Here is a 20,363-nt window from a genome sequence, read left to right as displayed (position 1 = left end):
TCGAACCTCCATCCACTAATATTTGTACTGCAACATTGTTGATTCTGCCCTTCACACGTAATGTGCTAGTGGAGTGTTGGCCAGCCATGGCATGCAAGCTGATCTCAGGCTTCACAGTATCATCTCCACCTATTTTCTCATTGCAAACCTCATGCTCCAGTTCTAATTCATGCGCATCCATCTCTACTGTGTCTCCCTCTTCATCCTGCACCACTAGAATGAACATCTTCCCTTTACAAATATGGTTCCGGTTGTATTTCTCATCACAGTAAAAACATAATCCCTTCTCCCTCCTGTCAGCCATTTATGCTGATGACAGCCGCTTGATAGGTATACTCTCTTTTTTTTGCACTGGTCCTAGAGCAGCACCCTTTTGAGGCGTGGGTAATATTCCGGTTTGATTAACATGATTGGAACCAAGGTTGTTTCTGTTATAATACGATCACACTGTACTTTTATCATTCAGTTTGTCTTCTATTAATTTGGCTAAGTCAATGGTTTGTTCTAACGTTGCAGGTAAATGCATACGGACCTCCTTGCGTATTTCCGGTCTGAGACCAGATTCGAAGTAGCTTTGAAGGCTGATATCGTCGATTCCAATCACCTGGTTAGCCAATTGTTCAAACTGAGTTTGATACTCAGCCATTGTTGCTCCCTGAGTCAGACGTCCCAGCTCGCCCCTCAGATCACGGTAGCGTGAAGGTCCAAATCTGGCACGTATAGCTACCAAGAAGTGTTCCCATGTTCGCAACCTCCCATTGCGATCCATCCAGTGGTACCATTCCTCCGCAGATCCATCCATGTGGAATGAAGTGAGCGTGAATTTCTCAACGTCAATGAGGGTATGGAACCCATAGAATTGCTGGATCTTGTGGATCCATGGCTCCGGATTGCCTCCAAAAAATCGTGGCATGGTAAGCTTGACTGACTTGAATGCATTTGCTCCAAAGAGATCTCCCAAACCTCCGTGCGATGCACTTTCTCCTTTGATTTTCCCTTTCTGGTTCTGATCCAGCTTTGCCTCTACTAAGGCTAACTTCACGTTTATCTCCTTCAACAGATTACCAAGAGAATTGAACTGATCGTCATGATGTGCTAATCGGTTCAAGCACTCGTCAATGGCTGTTTGCTTAACAGAGCTGCGAGTTCCCTCTGCCATAGTGATGATCAGAAGTTGCCTCTCAATGAAAGCACCAAATTGTTAGCCTCAAGCTAATGATTCACAAGTAACAGAAATTCTGAATTAAATTTGCGATTACAACTCAGCAATTCGAGTTTGCTGATTACTCTAGATAGCAAGTTGAGAGAGAAGACAAGTTTGTTACAGATTTTCAATACCCTCCTTCTCACACTTCTACTTCCTATTATACGATAAAGAGAAATGACAATTGGACCAAATGGCTTGGCCCTATTAACTAAACGGAATTATACTAAATGGGCTAAGGTACTGGCCCAGTTACAATAAAGCCTCAGCAATGTTTAACCGACACATGTGGTATGCAATCAGCCTCCTGTTGCCACTCGTCATCCACGTGTCTCAAGCACGTAATCGTTGGTCCATTTGGATGGGACCTTAACTCGACCACTCCTCCTAACAGGCACTTGTATCATCTGATGCGCATCTATCTCCTCTGTCTCTCCTTCTCTTCTACTATGGCTGTCTGTGTTTCCTTCTTCGGGTAGTGGGTCTCTATCACGATCCAAACTGCGGTGATTGAATCGAAAATAAAAAAAACCGAATTAACTGAAAACTGATCCAATCCAAATCGATCCAACGAGTCCCCAACCTTACCATCTACCTATTTGGACATTTTCCCGATCATAGCCCAAAAATCATATAGCAAAATTCTAAATCCAAGACCCATTAACCCATCATGTTGGAGAAAGTAGGTTGTGCTTGATCTATGTAATGCTTTTTTTGTGTGTAAGATACATAATATATTTTTGTTATATAGGTTCTTGTTGTACAACAACTCCTCTATAGGATGAAAATTTGGCTTACTTCGTATCTCAGGCAACCATATCAAAAAAAATTTATTGGAAGTAAAAGATGATAATTTAATTTTTTGTTGTACAATGCTTCTAGATTGCACAAAAATCATCATACAAACTTTACAAAGTCGATACATACAAAAGATATGTTTTTTTTTTGGTAAACCAAAAGATATGTTATTTGCACAATAGTTATCATACAAATCTTAGGCTTTTCAAAAAACCGAAAATCGATCCAATCCAAACCAAATAAAATTGGATTGGATCAGATTTGAAAAACAAATCAAACCGAATGGATGATTACATGATTAAATCGAAGGGATTGAATTAGATGATTTTTACTTCAAAAACAGATCCAATCCAGACCGCGAACACCCTTACTCAAATCGGAGTAACAGTAACGGAATAATTTATCAACCGATCAATTTATCAAAAAATAAAATTTTGACTCGAACATTACTAATTGTTTATCAGCTCCTACTCCTACAACCTAACAAATGCAACATACTATTAAATGGTGATAGCTTTGTTGGTAGTAATAAGGAAGTTCTGTAAGTAGAAAGAAAAGGGCTACGGTTTAATTCTCAAATATTACTTTTGGAAGGAGTTTAAATATTTTCATCCCTATCCCATTCCGCACTCCGAATAAGTTTCATAGCTGCTTTAAAGATCGAAGTTTGTGCGAATATTAAAAAAAGCCAACTCGCCTCAAAAAAATAATTAAGATTGAGTTAACTTAAAAAAAAAAAAAAAACAAATGGCAACATAACCCCACTGCACACAGCCAAGTAAGCATCCCTGCATGTCTACGTGGAACCAAAACCACAACCCACGTTCTCTTCCCTCCATTTATAAGGTAAGAGAGGAGCCACACTAGAGTCAGAGGAGACACGGACTTGCAACAATAACTTCCACCGACAAGTCACCGGGCCCCACGCCAGCCAAATGTTCGGAGCCAACAATGAAGATACGTATTCCATATTATGGTTAGGCATTTAGTCATGGGCATATCCCCAGGTTGAATATTGTTTCCGCGACAAATTTTTAGATATCATCTAAACAAAACTGTCATGACATTTAATACAGATTAAGGCTGTGGCAGTTTTAATTTAATTCTAATGGAACATTTGACTAAGGATAATATTATGTAACTTTTGGATATAGCCAAGTGATACCCGCATTGATTATTGTTTGACAGATAGACTGCATCCTTGAAATCTTCCCGTGTAAAGTTGAATAAGTCGCATGGAATACAGTCTGCTAGCAACCAACAACGTAGGATGTGAAAAGAAAAAATCAAATAAATCGAATTCGAGTGAACTGTGAATCGGTTAAAATTGTACTATAAGAATTAATTATTTTAGTGGAGATTACTTCTCTTATATAGTATGTTGAGAGACAAATAAAGTGAGTTCATCAATTTAAAAAAAGATGAGATATATTCTTATTATCAAAAAAATTTACTACCAACTCACTACTTTCATAATTATCATTAGATCAATATTTTTTTTCTTTTCAAAAACTTTACAATATTTTCTCTTTTTGATCCAATTGTGATTATAGAAGTAGTGAGTTGGTGGTAAATTTTTTGATAGTAAAAATATCCCCCCTCTTAAAAGAAAAGAAAAGAAAAGACACATTTTCTTATGTGAGTATAACATGAAAGATTAATCTCATACAATATGAAAGCATGATTTCCCTATTTTTATTATTCAAGAATTTAATTATTTTTTTCAAATTAATTTAAAAACTGAATTATTTTTTTGAAACCCAACCAGCCGTCCAAATCAAAATGAACCATAAAAGTATGAAAAAAAAATAAATCAACCAAATTGAACCGCAAGATATTTTTCTGAACAAATTTAAAATCCAAATCATTTTCTCTGGAAGTGGCAAAGTAGGTAATTCACTCTGCCATTAATCCTATAAAAAATAAATCAATCAGCTCGGCCCTCTTTTTGAAAGTAGGTTAAAAAATTTGATCTACCTTGTTAAAGAACCACTTCAACCCAAAACCTTAAGGTGTTGGGTGATGATCTTTTTAATGATTTATATTATATTCTCTAACACACCCCCTCACACAAGAGTCTTTTGGGTTTGAAGTGTGGATAGGCCCAATTTTTTGTGCTTTTTTATTTAATTTCACAAGTGGAGACGACGAGGATCGAACTCGTGACCTTATGGTCACTGAAGCTCTGATACCATGTTAAATGACCTTGGGATATACCACCTCAAAAGCTAGCTCAAAAGGTGAGAGTGTCCAAGGCCTTATAAAGGACACATTAGTTGTCCACACAATCAATGTGGGACTATATATCTCAACACGCCCCCTCACACGAGAGCACATTGGGCTTGAAGCGTGGATATTGTACAGGCCCAATTTTTTGGTTTACCTTTTTGTGTTTTTTATTTTAATTCCACTTGAAAGTGGGGGCCGTTAGAATCGAACTTGTGACCTTATAGTCACTCAAGCTCTGATACCATGTTAAAGAACCACTTCAACCCAAAACCTTAAGGTGTTGGGTGAGGATCTTTGCATGGTATCAGAGCTCCAGTGACCATGAGATCACGAGTTCGATCCTCACCCAACACCTTAAGGTTTTGGGTTGAAGTGGTTCTTTAACATGGTATATAAGATCACAAGTTCGATTCTCACGGCCCCCCACTTTCAAATGGAATTAAAATAAAAAGCACAAAAAGGTAAACCAAAAATTGGGCCTGTGCAATTCCACGCTTCTAGCTCAAAAGGCTCTTGCGTGAGGGAGCGTGTTGAGATATATAGTCCCACATTGATTGTGTGGGCAACTAGTGTGTATTCCAAGGTTCTGTACACGCTCTGCCTTATTTGATAGCGGGCGGGTTGACCCTATGGGCAATCCTGTCTTGCATTAAAAAAATAAGGAGTAAAGTGTGTGTCATTTTAAACGATATAGAGTTGTGTCATTTTAAGAGAGAGAAAGATATGGATAAAGGAGGAGAAAAAGTTGACAAAAAAAATTAAGATGTGAGTCCCACCCCTTCGTGAGAGCGAAAGGGTATAAGTTATGTCACTTAAAAGGATAAACACTTTTCTAAAAAAAAAAAAAAAAAAAAAAAAAGGTTAGGTAGGTTGTAAAACTCGTCCGTTTTGCCGGGCCTGGCGACCAACTATATCTTAGGAAATTGACCTGCCCCGTAGTGGTTTTGAATACTAAAATTCGCAATTGTGGGAAGGTTGGAGAGACACAAACCAAAAACCATTCACTAGCACTCAGAAACCGGCTAATATCAAAGCAAATTGAACCACTTTTTAAAATGATTCGGTTTGCCCACTGAACCAATTTTCCGGTTCTGATTTAGTATAAAACCCGAATCGAAATTTGCACACCTTAACTCGTATATATTCTGTCCAAATAAAACAGTCTATCACGCATCCATGCATCATTTGTCTTGTCTTAAGTTGAAATAAATGTATATATAGAAAGACATCGGTGTTCCACTTCCCTGCTGCTATTGTATTTTGGCCGGTTCTGTTCTTTCATTTGAATTGGCAACTCAAAAGTGATCTGCAGAGCCATGGTATTTATTTTTCTTTGTTTTTCACGCAACCATGTATCTTCCTAACCCCTTTTGACTTTCTTGCTGCTTATTTATTATTATTTTTTTAATTTTTGTCCATGCAGGAAAATTCTGCGGTTGTTGATGAGAAGGTGGAAGCAGAGCTTCAGCTGGTTGATGGAAATAAAGTGGATTGGAAAGGAAGAAGCGCTCTCAAATTCAAATATGGGGGGACAAAAGCTTCTTGGCTCATACTAAGTAATAATACTAACTTAGTACGAATAAGATTATGGACCTTTTCTTTGTTAGTAGTGACAAGAAAGATGAACCAAAGTTAAGGTGGAAAATCATATTTTTATGTTGGTAGAAAAAAAATTATGTACTTCTAAGAGTACGTAGTCATAAAACTTTTTTTTTTTTTTTCGGAAGTTTTGTGTTGACGTAAAAAAAAGAAAAAAAAATAATTTTAATATTTTAGAAAAAATAATTTCCGGAAGTTTTGTGAGTATAACTTTTTTTCTAAAAATACTAAAAAAAGCGACCCTGTACTACTCAAAAGCAAGAAAAATGTTTACTTCTTCCTTCTTTTCTATTTTTCTTTTGGGGATCAGTTTAGTATCCCATAATAAGTGAAAAATAGAATTGTCGGTGCAGATTGTTTGGTAGTCAATAATGTGGTGACTTTTATTTGGGTTTGGTTGCAGCGATGATTGGTTTTGAGAACTTAGCAACTTTCTCATTAGCTGTGAACTCGGTGCCATACTTCAATGGGATAATGCATTATGATCTAGCAGATGCAGCCAATATGCTCACCAACTACTTGGGTGTCACCTACATACTCTCCATTTTTGCTGCTGTACTTGCTGACGCATGGATTGGCAGATACAAAACCGGTTTAATTTCTGGGTGCATCATGTTCGTGGTAAGCTCCCAAAATTACCTCCCAATATCAGATTGAAGTTGGTAAAACTAGTGCTATTAATAAAGAGTACACTACACTTTAAAACTCAAATCTGCCACAACTGCATGGGTGTGTGTTTGTGAGTTACACCGAACATAGTTGTGATCAGATGTAAATTTGCATATTATTTGTGGAGATAGGATATTGTTACTACTAATGTCATTAACATATTGTTTCACCGTTAAATCGATTATATTGATCCAACGTCTCTGATTTAACTTTTTAAAAATCTTGGCTCTGACTTAACTTTCTTAAAATCTTCTTTCTTCTCCCTATATTTAATACTTTATATTTATTTTTACGCTCTGATTTAACTTTCTAAAAACCTTTTTTCTTCTCCCTATATTTAATATTTTATATTTATTTTCACTCATGTATGGTTATGATTCCTCAATTTCTCATATTTAATGTTTTTCACATTAAATATGAAGAATCATAACCATACAAAGGTGAAAATAAATATACCCAAAAGCTTAAGTTGTTTAATGGTTTTATATTTCTCAACACGCTCCCTCACATGACAATGCACAGCCCAATTCAACCCGGTACACCGAGGCTCTGATACCATGTAAAGAACCAATTCAACTCAAAAGCTTAAACTGTTGGATGAGGCTATATTAATGATTTTATATATCTCAACAAACATAATCGATATAATGTTGAAACAAATTGATAATGATATTGATAGTAACACTAATTGATAATAACAACATCTTATCTCTTATTCGTGTGCAACATAAATTCCAAACAGGTATGGTATTTTTTTTCCAACAATTAATGGACAAGAGTTAAAGATCGATCATAGCAAAAAAGAAAAAAGAGTATTTTTTTTTTTTTTTGTAAAAAAAAAAAAACAATTCCGTGTTCAAAATTGAGAACAAACCTTTTTTATTTTTCTAAGGAAGGAAGGATGCCATGCATCTGACATCTTTAAGACTTCTTATTGTATACGATGGAGTTGTTTTACACAGCCGCACAGAATAAAACACCTTGCAATTTACAACAAAAGAACATCAACCATTTAAAATTCTAGGGATCATTGCGCCCCTCAACTAAAACCTAATATTTAATTATATATTCGCCAATGATCGTTGGTTGTACATAAGGATTGATCCTTACGTCATTTAAATTATATAAGCTTTCAGATTATTTAAATTTTAACATAAGGATATAAGTACAATGCCATGTGTTTGTTTTGATTTTGACAAGTAGTATACCTTGGAAACTTAGATGTCTATAAAAATAATTGATTTCATAAAAATATAAGAAACTCAAAAGAGTTAATGTTCTAGAGCTTCATCTCATACATATGTTTAAAAATATTAAACAGTTGTTATAAAAAAAAAAATATATATTAAACAGTGAAATTTAAGTATTTGATATGAAGCTTGGTAAACATTCAAGTTTGCCCCCAAATAAACATAACATGGATCAATTGGATTATAAATACGAACCCTATAGTACTGAAAGGGAATATATATATAAGACCTGCCCAAATTAGAAACGACGAAAGCCCAAAATAGGCCTTAAACTCGTGCAAATTCGGGGCTGATCCAAATTCAAAATGAGGAACTCAATGGAAATAGTGATGTCGATAACGTCTAAAAAAGATATAAATGGAAAGTTAGGAATGATAATTAAGAGAAACCTCATTCTCAGTTATAGTCATCAAAATAATAAAATATTCAATTTTTCTATATTAAGATTTTCAAATATCTTTTTATAGGTTAATTCTAAACTAATTTAAAACTTTTAAAATGAAAAAAATACTTAAAGATAAATATAAGTTAAAAAATAAATAAAATCAGTTCACTGGTTGTTTCCTTGAGTTTCTTTGTCCTAGCTCTAAACTAACTAGGACTTGAATTGAATCCCTCGACGTTATATCATTATATAGATCAAATAGGAGAGAAATTATTTTTTTCTAAAGAAATCTAACTTAAATTTATTTTCTAGTGTGACTTATTGAATACAAATTCACGAGGTTGTTGTCAAATTAATTGTGTTGCAGGGACTTGCATTACTTACAGCACAAGCACACTTTCGTGTCCTTAAGCCACCCATTTGCAACATCTTTGATATAACTGTTCATTGTGAAAAACTGAGTGGAGGCCCGGAAGCTTTTCTCTTAATTGGCCTATACTCGTTGGCCTTTGGTAGTGCAGGAGTCAAAACTGCATTGCCATCACATGGTGCTGATCAGTTTGATGAAACAGACCCTAAAGAAGCAATGAATATGTCAAGTTTCTTTAACAGTCTCTTAGTAGCTGTTTCCATGGGTCGTGCAGTGAGTTTAACGTTCATTGTGTGGATACAAGACAACAAAGGATGGGATTGGGGTTTTGGGATTGGCACCGTATCTATATTTTTAGGTATAATAATCTTAGCCTCAGGATTACCACTATACAGAATTCATGTTGCTCAAGGAACAAATGGTTACGTTGAGATCATACAGGTATTTACACTTTTGAAAGCCTCGTTATTTATTATACAGATAAAAATATAGGAATGGTTATATTTACAAATTTTTTGTTTACAAATTACACTATGTACTCTCTCGAAAGTAGACTAAGTTACACTATGTACTTCAGAGATTACATAATATAATTTGCAAAAATTTATAAAAAAAAACTGTAAACAGATCGTTCCCCTAAAAATATTAGGAAACTCCATATGTTTAACTAAGTAGCAGAGATTTTGACTCAAATTAAATTCTAGTGCTTATAAAAGTGATTGTTACCAATCCAATTCTTATCATTATGGCATGACATATATATGATGTCCTATTTATAGGGAAAATAACTTTTTTAAAGTTATATATGAGGTCTCGTGGACTTGGTAAAAGGGGAAAAGAAAAGGAATGGGGCAAGCATTGAACACATAAAGGAAACAACTTTTATGTAGTTTTATATTTTTTAAGCTTGAAGAACAATATGAAGGGTTTCACTCTGAATTTGAAATGAATTGAATCTTACGAAGTTTGAAATAGTTGAGGATTTTGAGGAAGCATTGATCAAGCTATTTGTTTTAATTTTTTCTCATGTATTTTCCAGGTCTATGTTGCTGCAATCCGTAATAGAAATCATCCTCTTCCTGAAAATCCAATAGATCTTTATGAGATTGAACAGGATAAGGAAGCTGCTGTAGAAACAGAGTTTCTACCTCATAGAGACATTTTCAGGTTCAATTTCACTCGTATCTAAAACACACACATAATCGTATTTCAGTTGGTTATAACTCATAACTCATTAGTAAAACTGATACAAGGTTAAAGTAAAAGGTCTCAGATTGATGTTTCTTAAGTAAAAGTTTCACCTCTGCTAACATTATAAAATATCTCCCAAATTCTAGGGTAATTTGTTCTAAACTGAAGCTCTCTTTCGCAGGTTCTTGGATAGAGCAGCCATCCGAATAAAATCTGATGACCAATTTGATAAACCAGAAGTTCAAAACCCATGGAAACTTTGCAGGGTTACCCAAGTTGAAAATGCCAAAATCATTCTTAACATTTTCCCAATATTCTGCTGCTCAATTGTATCAACACTTTGCCTAGCTCAGCTACAAACTTTTTCAATCCAACAGGGCTACACCATGGACCAAAGCTTCAACAAGCATTTTAAGATCCCACCTGCATCCCTCCCAATCATCCCAATTATGTTCTTAATCATTGTTGTTCCTCTCTATGATCGCTATTTTGTGCCTGTTCTGCGAAAAATCACTGGTATCCCTACTGGGGTTACCCACTTGCAGCGCATAGGAGTTGGTCTAATACTTACTTCCATATCCATGGCTGTGGCTTCAATTATAGAGGTAAAAAGGAAAGGAGTGGCTAGAGAAAACAACATGCTTGATGCTTCACCAGTATCTCAACCATTGCCCATAAGCATATTTTGGCTTTCTTTTCAGTACTTCATGTTTGGCATAGCTGACATGTTTAGCTATGTGGGGCTGCTGCAGTTTTTCTATTCAGAGTTGCCCAAAGGGCTTAAATCTACATCAACCTCCTTCCTTTGGAGCTCTATGGGACTTGGGTATTTTCTAAGTACCATAATGGTAAAGAGCGTGAATGGTGCCACCAAGCATATTACTAAAAGTGGGGGTTGGTTAGCAGGGAACAATATTAACAGAAACCATCTAAACCTGTTCTATTTGTTCCTTTCCATTGTGAGCTCGATTAACTTTTGTATCTATTTGTTTGTTTCAAAGAGGTACAAGTACCGGGCTAAGGGCCCTAGAGTAGTCCCTAATGGCAAGTCAAAGGAGTGAATATAGGAAAGGAAAAAAAGGTATTATTGCTCTAACGTAGACTTGTGTATGGCAAATTGGAGATATGGTCATTTCTTTTCTTCATAATTTGGAGGTTGTTGTCTCAAAGAAATTCAGAATTCATGTGTAATTTTAATTTTGATTTTAAAATTAAAATTCACCCTTCTTTCATCTTTATATTCATCCTCGTAGGCGTTGCTCACCATATCAATTATGATATGAGAAAGATATTATGTTTGGGTGCTTTGAGATTAAGTGATTGTTTGACATTTTTTTTTAAGTTAAGAGTTACTTAGTTGAAAAAGAGAGTTATTAAAATAAAAATAAAATTTTTACTTTAAAAATTATTTAAAAGCTATTTATTTAAAAAAAAATACATATTTCAAAAAAAAAAAACTGATAAAACTTAAACAAATTCCTACTAAAATCTTTTGGCTTTTGACTTTTTTTTATTATTATTAAAAAGCTCTTTTTATTATAAAATTTTTTATAAAAACATGTTTGGTTTAACTTGTACGAAGAAGAAAAACTAAAAAAAACAAAACCTCCCAATCAGACACTAATTACATATTGTTGTTCCGATTTCACACTTTATATCGAAAAACTCACAATCATGAAAATTTTAAACAAAATATCTTGAATTAAAATAAAAGATTACTTAATCGTCAATAATTAGCTTAGTTTAATACACTCAATTTCTAAATAAATATTTAATGGAAAACTCAATTTTCAATTAACCATAATACACAATTTTTTTCTTTTTTAAAAAAGGAAAATGTTTTGTCCTTTTAAATGACTTAAGTTATATCATTTTACCCTCTTTTATAATTATGTACTCCGGGGAGGCGGAGAATACATAATTATAATATGGGTTCGTTTTTTCTGCAGTTACTGCAGATAACTTATCTGTAGTAAGCCAATACGACGTCGTTTTGGGGCGGAAATCATGATATTTTTGTAATTTTAATTTATTCCAGGGTTATAATAGTCTTTATATTCATAATTTTTTAAGATTTCAATACCAAAACGACGTCGTTTTGGGAAAAAAAAATAACTTATCTGCATTAACTGCAGAAACATTTTTCCCTTATAATATTAATGTTGTACTTTTTTTCACTTTCCACGTCAGCCGGCAATTGCTGAAGAGAAAGAAAAAATATAACTTTAATATATAACTATGTACTCCCCGGAATATAGAGGTGTAAATAGTCTAAGTTAGGTTAGACTTTGGCTTAAATAGACCTGTTTATGTAAAAAACCTTAGGCCTAACATGAATTGTTAGCTTGTATAGGCCCAAATTACAAGTCTAGTATGACCTATATTTAAAAAATAAAAATTTTGGCATATGACTTTTAGCCTGTTTAAACCTATTAAACATTCAATAATTAAAAAAATAACTAAAATAATAGTACTTTATTATTCAAAATGATTAAAATAATAATTTTATTTAAAATAAATAATATGATATAGGTCGACTTGTATGTTTATAGGTCCGACATGCATATATAAAAAAACTTATGACTTGCTTTCTAAATAATTTTTTTAAAAGTCTAGGTCTGTTCTGTTTGACTATTTGTAATAAGTCAAGTCTGACCTAATATAGGTTAGGTCCTAGACCTCTGTAGACCGGTCTAGCCCATTTATACCCCTAAGAATACATAGTTATAAGAGGATAAAAATATATAATTTATGTCATTTAAAAGGACAAACTATTTTCCCTTAAAAAAATCCCTACACCATTCAAGTATTATTTATAAACAAAATAAAAAATAAAAAATAAAATACAAAGTTCCTCGATGAACGTGACGCTTTAATAAACAAATCTTACTTTCTTATCCTCTGGTGAACTCTATTTTAAAAGTTTGCTCGCATGCATGCATTAATCACACATAAAACAGAAGAGCTTAAAGTCTACGCATCAGAACAAAAAATATTGGTTAAGAATTAAGATCGCGTTTTCGTTTTTGTGGATAAATATGAAGATGGATAAATCTATATCTGTTGACTTCAAAACCCTAATTGTTTATCGGCTGCTACTCCTACCCGCTAGCTACCCGGCCTAACAAATGGCACATCGCCTTGCTGCATTCGGCTACGTATAAACAAGGATGGCGTAATTAAATCATTTAATTAGTATTCCTTTGTTTTCATGCAGAAGAAGATATTTTTTTACGTTGTAAATTAAGAAGGTTCCTGTCTAAAATATAATATCAAGCATCATTAATCAACGTTGTATTAGCTGAATTGAGTGTATATATATACAGACATCTTTGTTCCCTGCTGCTATTGTATTTTCGCCACTTCTGTTCTCTCATTTGAATTGGCAACTCAAAAGTGCTCTGCAGAGCCATGGTCCTTTTATTTTTCTCAGTTTTTCACACAACCATGTATCTTCCTCACTTCTTTAGACTTCTTTGCTGCTTATTTTATTTTATTTTCATTTTTGTCCATGCAGGAAAATTCTGAGGTTGTTGATAACAAGGTGGAAGCAGAGCTTCAGCTGGTTGATGGAAATAAAGTGGATTGGAAAGGAAGAAGCGCGCTGAAATACAAATATGGGGGGATGAAAGCTTCTTGGCTAGTACTAGGTAATTGTTGGAGAGATATAATACAGAACTATTGATCGATTTTCACTTACCTGCCTAAGCTTTTATTTGAAATGGTTTTTTACATGTGATCAGAGTTGTAGAGAATCAATTTAACCCAAAAACTTAAGGTGCTAGGTGAAGGTCTCTTTAATGGTTTTATATATTTCTAATATGTTTCTTCACATGAGAACCCACTAGGTTTGAACGGTGGACATTACACAGACTCACTTACCAGTGCTAAGAAATTTTACAAGAAAAAGCGAGGGACGGTGATGATCGAACTCGTGGCCACTTGGTCACTGAGGCTCTTATATCATATAGAGAACCAATTCAATCCAAAAGCTTCAGCTATTTGGTGAAAATATCTTTAATAATTTTATGTATCTCTAACAAGAGCCTTGGATACTGTCTCCATTTAAAAAAAAAATTGGTGCATGCAATATCAACACTTCAAATCCAAAAAACTTCACAAAGGGTTGTATTAAAGAGATAAAATATATTGTAACCAAAAAAAAAAAAGAGATAAAATATATAAAACTATTTATGAGAACTTCACAAGGGATTGTATTAAAGAGATAAAATATTTAAAACTATTTATGGACCTTCATTAATAGCTTGAGCTTTTAAGTGAGTTGGTTGTTTACAATTTTGATAATAACTCTGAACAAGTAAGATTATCGACATTTTCTTTGTTAGCTATGACAAGAAAGATGAACCAAAGTTAAGGTAGATTATATCATTTTACTACCTAAAAGCAAGAATTGTATAAAAAAAAATGTTTACTTCTCTTTTCTTTTTTATATTTCTTTTGGGGTTCAGTTTAGTATACCATAAGTGCAAAATGTTTTTTAGGTTAAGATTCTCTTTGCAGATTGTTTGGTACGTAGTCAATAATGTGGTGACTTTTATTTGGGTTTGGGTGCAGCGATGATTGGTTTTGAGAACTTAGCAACTTTCTCATTAGCTGTGAACTCGGTGCCATACTTCAATGGGATAATGCATTATGATCTAGCAGATGCAGCCAACATGCTCACCAATTACTTGGGTGCCACCTATTTACTCACCATATTTGCAGCTGTACTTGCCGACGCATGGATTGGCAGATACAAAACCGGTTTAATTTCTGGGTGCATCATGTTTGTGGTAACCTCTCAAAATTCCCTCCTATAATATCATATTTTGAAGTTGGTAAAATTAAACTAGAGCTATTAAAGATGAACACTTTAAAACTCAAATCTGCCACAACTGCATGTTTGTTTGTGAGTTACACCAAACATAGTTGTGATCCGATGTAAATTTCCATATTGCATAAGTGAAACAATAAAAGACATTTTTGTTATGTTTGTGAGTGCTTATAAGAGAAAATTTTGGTAAAATAAGTTTGTTTAGTGCGACATAAAATTCAAACACGTATGGTTCTTTTTTATTTTATTTTTGTCAACAACTAATCCTCAAGAGTCAAAGATCATAGCAAAAAAAGAAAAAAAAAAGAAAAAAAAAAGAGTATGATTGTTTTTGTAAAAAAAAAATTAAGGGCAAAAAATTAAAATATTACACTTTTAATAATTAATTACGAATAGGCAGTTTGGAAACTATATTCAAATTTATTGCAGTCATTCACGCCCAAATTAGGCGTGACTCGTCTGGTGTTGACACGTGGCACAAAAAATTAATAGTTTAACCGTAAAACTTTATAAGGCCATAACTTTTAACTCGGGTATCCGAATGAGGTAATTCTTTTTTTGATTCCACGTAACTTTTCGAGATCTACGCAATGACATCTCATTTGATATATTTTATCTCTCACAAACACAATTCATATTTACAACAATGATAGTATAAAGATGGCACCAAAGTGGATTAACTTATCTATAAATAAGACGACACCAAATTTTCTATTAAATACAAAACGTAATCAGCTCCTATTAAATACAAAACACAATCAACTCCTATAACATTAAATTCAAAATTCAAATAACCACTAGCAAATTTATTTGAATTGGCGACAATCTGTAACCAACTCATAAATTACAACGCAATCAGCTCCTATTAAATACAAAACACAATCAACTCCTATTAAATACAAAATGCAATCAACTTATTGGAGGTTATTTGAATTTTGAATTTTAAATTTAATGCTATAATATCATTATTGGGCGTAAATGAGTGCAATATATTCGTAATTAGGTTCAAAACGGCAACTTATTCGTAATTATTTATTAAAAAAGCAAGTGTTTAGAATATTTATTTAATTATTTTCTTTATTAATACAGATTTTTCAAATTAATTTTTGAGTTTGAATCACAAATTAAATCTTTATTTTGTTTTTCGTATTAATAATAATTTTTTAAATTTTTTTGGTAATACACTATATAATACAATTATTGCAAATTTGAATTATGTTTGTGAGAGATAAAATATATCAAATGATATGTCATTGCGTAGATCTCAAAAAGTTTTGAGGAATCAAAAAAAGAATTACGTCATTCGGATACCCAAGTCAAAAGTTATGACTTTTCAAAGTTTTATGGTTTGTAAGTTGACTTTTTTGCCACGTGTCAACACCAGATGATTCACGCCTAAATTAGGCGTGAATGCCTAGTGAGTCACGCCTAACTTAGGCGTGAATAGTCACGCCTAATTTGAACGTGAATAACTGCAATAAATTCGAATATAGTTTCCAAACTGCTACTTATTCGTAATTAATTATTAAAAGTGTAATATTTTAATTTTTTTGCCAAAAAATTAATCGTGTTAAAATTTGAGAAAAAAAAAACATTTCGAATTTTCTAAGGATGGAAAAAGATGCATTCCATCTTTCCCTCAGATTTTATTATTTTTATAAAATATTAGCCATTAATCTTTTTATATTTTTTTAAGCCTTATTTTATACCATTAATTATTGGGTAAAAGATTTCTTCGGTCAACGGAGATAATTATCTCCAAGTGAGCCCAAACGACGTCGTTTTGGAGGAGAAATCAATGTATTTTTGTAATTATAATATATTACAGGATTATATTAGCCTTTATCATTATAATTTTTTAATCTTATAACTCAAAACGACGTCGTTTTGAGCTCATTGTCGATAATTTTATCTCCGGTGACTCGAAAAATACTTTTCTCATAATTTTTTTAAGTAATAAAAATAAAAATATATATATTTAAATATATAACTAAGTTGGCGGGGCGAGTTGTTGCGCCCCCCACGCATAGCCGCCTAGAAAAAAACACCTTGGAATTTAAAAAACAAAAATGCAAAAGAACAAAAACAATTTTAAAGTTCTTGGGATCATTATGATTTAGGGTTTTATTAGTCTCATTCAACATAAGATAGATATCTTATGTTGTGGAGAGAAAATAGGTGGGTCTCACCATTACAAAAAGAAAAAGAAAAAAGTGGAGCACGAAAATCGAAATGAGAGATGATATTTCATGTGGAAGGAGAGTAATATTTCCCTATGATTTATGCCCCTTAGCTATAAAAGTAAGTCTTCCACATCAAAATAAGTCAACCTAATAGTGGTTATGCAACCGCCAATGAGCGTTGGATTGACCTTTGCGTCATTTAAATAAGATAAGCTTTCATAGCTTTCATATTATTTAAATTTTAACTTAAGGATATAAGTACAATGTCATGTGTTTCTTTTGATTTTAACGAGTAGTTTGCGTTGAAAACTTAGATGTCAATTAAAAAATTGATTTGATCATAAAAATCTAAGAAATTCAAGAGTTTAACATTTGAATATTTCTAGAGTATCATCCCATACATATGTTTAAAAATGTTAAACTGTGATATTTAAGTATTTGATTGGAAGGTTGGTAAACATTATTCTTCTATGCCCCCAAATAAGCCTAACATATTGATCAATTGGATTCCAAATACGATCGAACCCTAGTTAAAGGAAACAAATATATAAGACTGAAGAACTTGTCAGCAAAGTGACAAATCCATTACTAGATTCTTGCCAAAATGAGAAAAGATGAAAGCCTAGGCGCTAAATTAATTTAAAATCTTAAATCTTAAAAATAAGAAAAGTAAACATATGTTCTAAAAATAAAATAAAAAATTCAAAAATTATTGGTCTAGTGGCATTCCAACAAGATTTTAGGATTTTAGTTACTCAAAAGATAGTGTGTTTGATTCTTGAGAGTCAACTCTTGAAAAGGGTGTAGAGCCTAAAACCCAAAACTAATGAAGTTCGTTATGGTTACAGGCACTAATTGATATCTACCAAGAAAAAATAAAAAATAATAGAGATAATTATTTACAATTAAACTATTATCCAATAATTTCAAATTCAAAACATATCATTAACTTTACTTCTCAAAACGAGTCAAGTTTATTGTTTTTCAATTTTGTCCAACAAATCATAATCAAATTTATTGTTTCAGTTCCTTAGCAACAAAAAAAAAAAAAAAATTGTTGCTTCAGTTAGATGGGGTTTTGGTTGCAATTGGTAGACTTTGAATTGATACTATTTTGATTATATGGTCATGCTTAATGGGTCATATATTTGATTAAGGTATGATTTCTTGAGTCAGCCCATTGATTGTTCATTTGGGTTCCTTTGCTTGAGCTCACGTGATTGGACGAATAAGGACTTAAATCGGATCCCTTGATCTTTTGTCTTAAATTTATTTTCTAGTTTGAACTTATTGAATGCAAATTGATGAGGTTGTTGTCAAAATTTTGTTGCAGGGACTTGCATTACTTACAGCACAAGCACATTATCCTACCCTTAAGCCACCCATTTGCAACGTCTTTGGTACAACTGCTCATTGTAAAACACCGACTAGGGGCCAAGAAGCTTTTCTCTACATTGGCCTATACTCGTTGGCCTTTGGCAGTGCAGGAGTCAAAGCTGCCCTACCATCACATGGTGCTGATCAGTTTGATGAAACAGACCCTAAAGAAGCAACGAAAATGTCCAGTTTCTTTAACATTCTCTTAGTAGCTGTTTCCATGGGTCGTGCAATCAGCTTAACGATCATTGTGTGGATAGAGAACCACAAAGGATGGGACTATGGCTTAGGGATAAGCGCCATATCTATATTTTTGGGTGTCATAATCTTAGTTGTTGGATTACCACTATACAGAATTCATGTTCCTCAAGGAGCAAGTGTTCATGTTGAGATCATACAGGTATTTACACCTTTGAAAGCCCGGTTGTTTATTCTGCAGATAAACCCCACTACTATTTTTAGGAGGAATTTAAAGCTTTAATCTAGACCCGCCTCGAACAGGATTGTTTCCGGTGAAGGATACCTGTGGTTTATCCCGAAAAAAACAATAGGAAGCTCTATATCTTTGACATAGTAGTAGAGTTTTTTACTCAAATAAAATTCCAGTGCTTATACAAATGACGATTACCAATCCAAGTTTTATCAATATGGCATGGCACAACATGTCTTATTGTTAATTTTATAGGGAAAAGAACTTTTATTAAATTATATAGGAGGCCTCGTGGACTTAGTAAAGGGGAAAAACAAAAGAAATGGGGCAAGCATAGAACTCATAATGGAACAACTCTTATGTAGATTCCTTATTTTATTTTATTTTTTGGTACATAGATTCCTTATTTTTTAATCTTGAATAATAGGAAGGGATTCACTTTGAATTTGAAATGAATTGAATGTCATGAAGTTTGAAATAGTTGAGGTTTTTTAGGACAATATTGCATTGATCTAGCTGTTTTAATTTTTGCACATGTATTTCCAGGTGTACGTGGCCGCAATTCGCAACAGACATCTTCCTCTCCCTGAAAATGCAGTAGAACTATACGAGATTGAACACGACAAGAAGACTGCAATGGAAATAGAGTTTCTACCTCATAGAGACACTTTCAGGTTCAATTCCACTCGTGTCTAAAACACACATAATATATATATATATATATATATATATATATCACTTGGTCATAACTCATAACTCAGTAGTAAAAGTGATACAAGGTTAATGTAAAAGGTCTTAATTTGATCTTTCTTAAGTAAAAGTTTCACCTCTGCTGACATTCGAATTTATACTTAATTGGTTCTAAACTGAAGTTCCCTTTTCACAGGTTCTTGGACAAAGCAGCCATCCAAATAAAATCTGATGAACAATCTGAGAAACAAGAGGTTCCAAACCCATGGAAACTTTGTCGGGTTACCCAAGTAGAAAATGCCAAAATCATTCTTAACATTTTCCCAATATTCTGCTGCTCAATTGTATCGACACTTTGCCTAGCTCAGCTCCAAACCTTTTCAATCCAACAGGGCTACACCATGGACCAAAGCTTCAACAAGCATTTTAGCATCCCACCTGCATCCCTCCCAATCATCCCAATTATGTTCTTAATCACTGTTGTTCCTCTCTATGATCGCTATGCTGTGCCTGTTCTGCGTAAAATCACTGGTATCCCTACTGGGGTTACCCACTTGCAGCGCATAGGTGTTGGTCTAGTACTCTCTTCTATGTCCATGGTTGTGGCTTCAATTATAGAGGTAAAAAGGAAAGGAGTGGCTAGAGACAACAACATGCTTGATGCTTCGCCAGTATCTCATCCATTGCCCATAAGCATATTTTGGCTTGCTTTTCAGTACTTCACGTTTGGCATAGCTGACATGTTTAACTATGTGGGGCTGCTTCAGTTTTTCTATTCAGAGTTACCAAAAGGGCTTAAATCTACATCATCCTCCTTCCTTTGGGGCTCTATGGGACTTGGGTATTTTCTAAGTACCATAGTGGTAAAGAGCGTGAATGGTGCCACCAAGCATATCACTAAAAGTGGGGGTTGGTTAGCAGGGAACAATATTAACAGAAACCATCTAAACCTGTTCTTCTTGTTCCTTGCTATTGTAAGCTCGATCAACTTCTGTATCTATTTGTTCATTGCAAAGAGATACAAGTACAGGACTCAGGGCCCTACAACCCCTGGTGGTGATTAATTAATGTAGGGAAGAAAAAATGGATTATTTCAAGGGAGGAGAGTAATATTTATAAATTTTTACAAATTACGTTATATACTTCTGGAAGTA

The 20,363-nt window shown here is 33.5% G+C and overlaps 2 protein-coding genes across 2 annotated transcripts; both read left to right on the top strand.

Annotated features, from left to right (window-relative positions):
* The first annotated feature begins 1,381 nt into the window (after positions 1-1,381).
* Positions 1,382-10,756, top strand: LOC133288870 (protein NRT1/ PTR FAMILY 4.5-like). Its single transcript, XM_061486692.1, has 6 exons — positions 1,382-1,444; positions 5,655-5,787; positions 6,234-6,451; positions 8,502-8,945; positions 9,544-9,671; positions 9,877-10,756. Exons 1-6 carry the CDS (start codon positions 1,382-1,384, stop codon positions 10,754-10,756), a joined length of 1,866 nt encoding a protein of 621 aa, XP_061342676.1.
* Positions 10,757-12,823: 2,067 nt separating this feature from the next.
* On the top strand, positions 12,824-20,273 carry LOC133288869 (protein NRT1/ PTR FAMILY 4.5-like). The gene is made up of 6 exons (XM_061486691.1): positions 12,824-12,853; positions 13,213-13,345; positions 14,271-14,488; positions 18,046-18,489; positions 19,066-19,193; positions 19,406-20,273. Exons 1-6 carry the CDS (start codon positions 12,824-12,826, stop codon positions 20,271-20,273), a joined length of 1,821 nt encoding a protein of 606 aa, XP_061342675.1.
* Positions 20,274-20,363: the final 90 nt, after the last annotated feature.

Source organism: Gastrolobium bilobum, unplaced genomic scaffold (genome assembly GCF_033153095.1).
Source record: "Gastrolobium bilobum isolate Gb01-03AN ecotype WA unplaced genomic scaffold, APGP_CSIRO_Gbil_v1 utg714, whole genome shotgun sequence".
Classification (NCBI taxonomy): Eukaryota; Viridiplantae; Streptophyta; class Magnoliopsida; order Fabales; family Fabaceae; genus Gastrolobium; species Gastrolobium bilobum.
The sequence above is the reverse complement of the archived record's forward strand: the minus strand, read 5'-3'. Positions and strand labels throughout refer to the sequence as shown.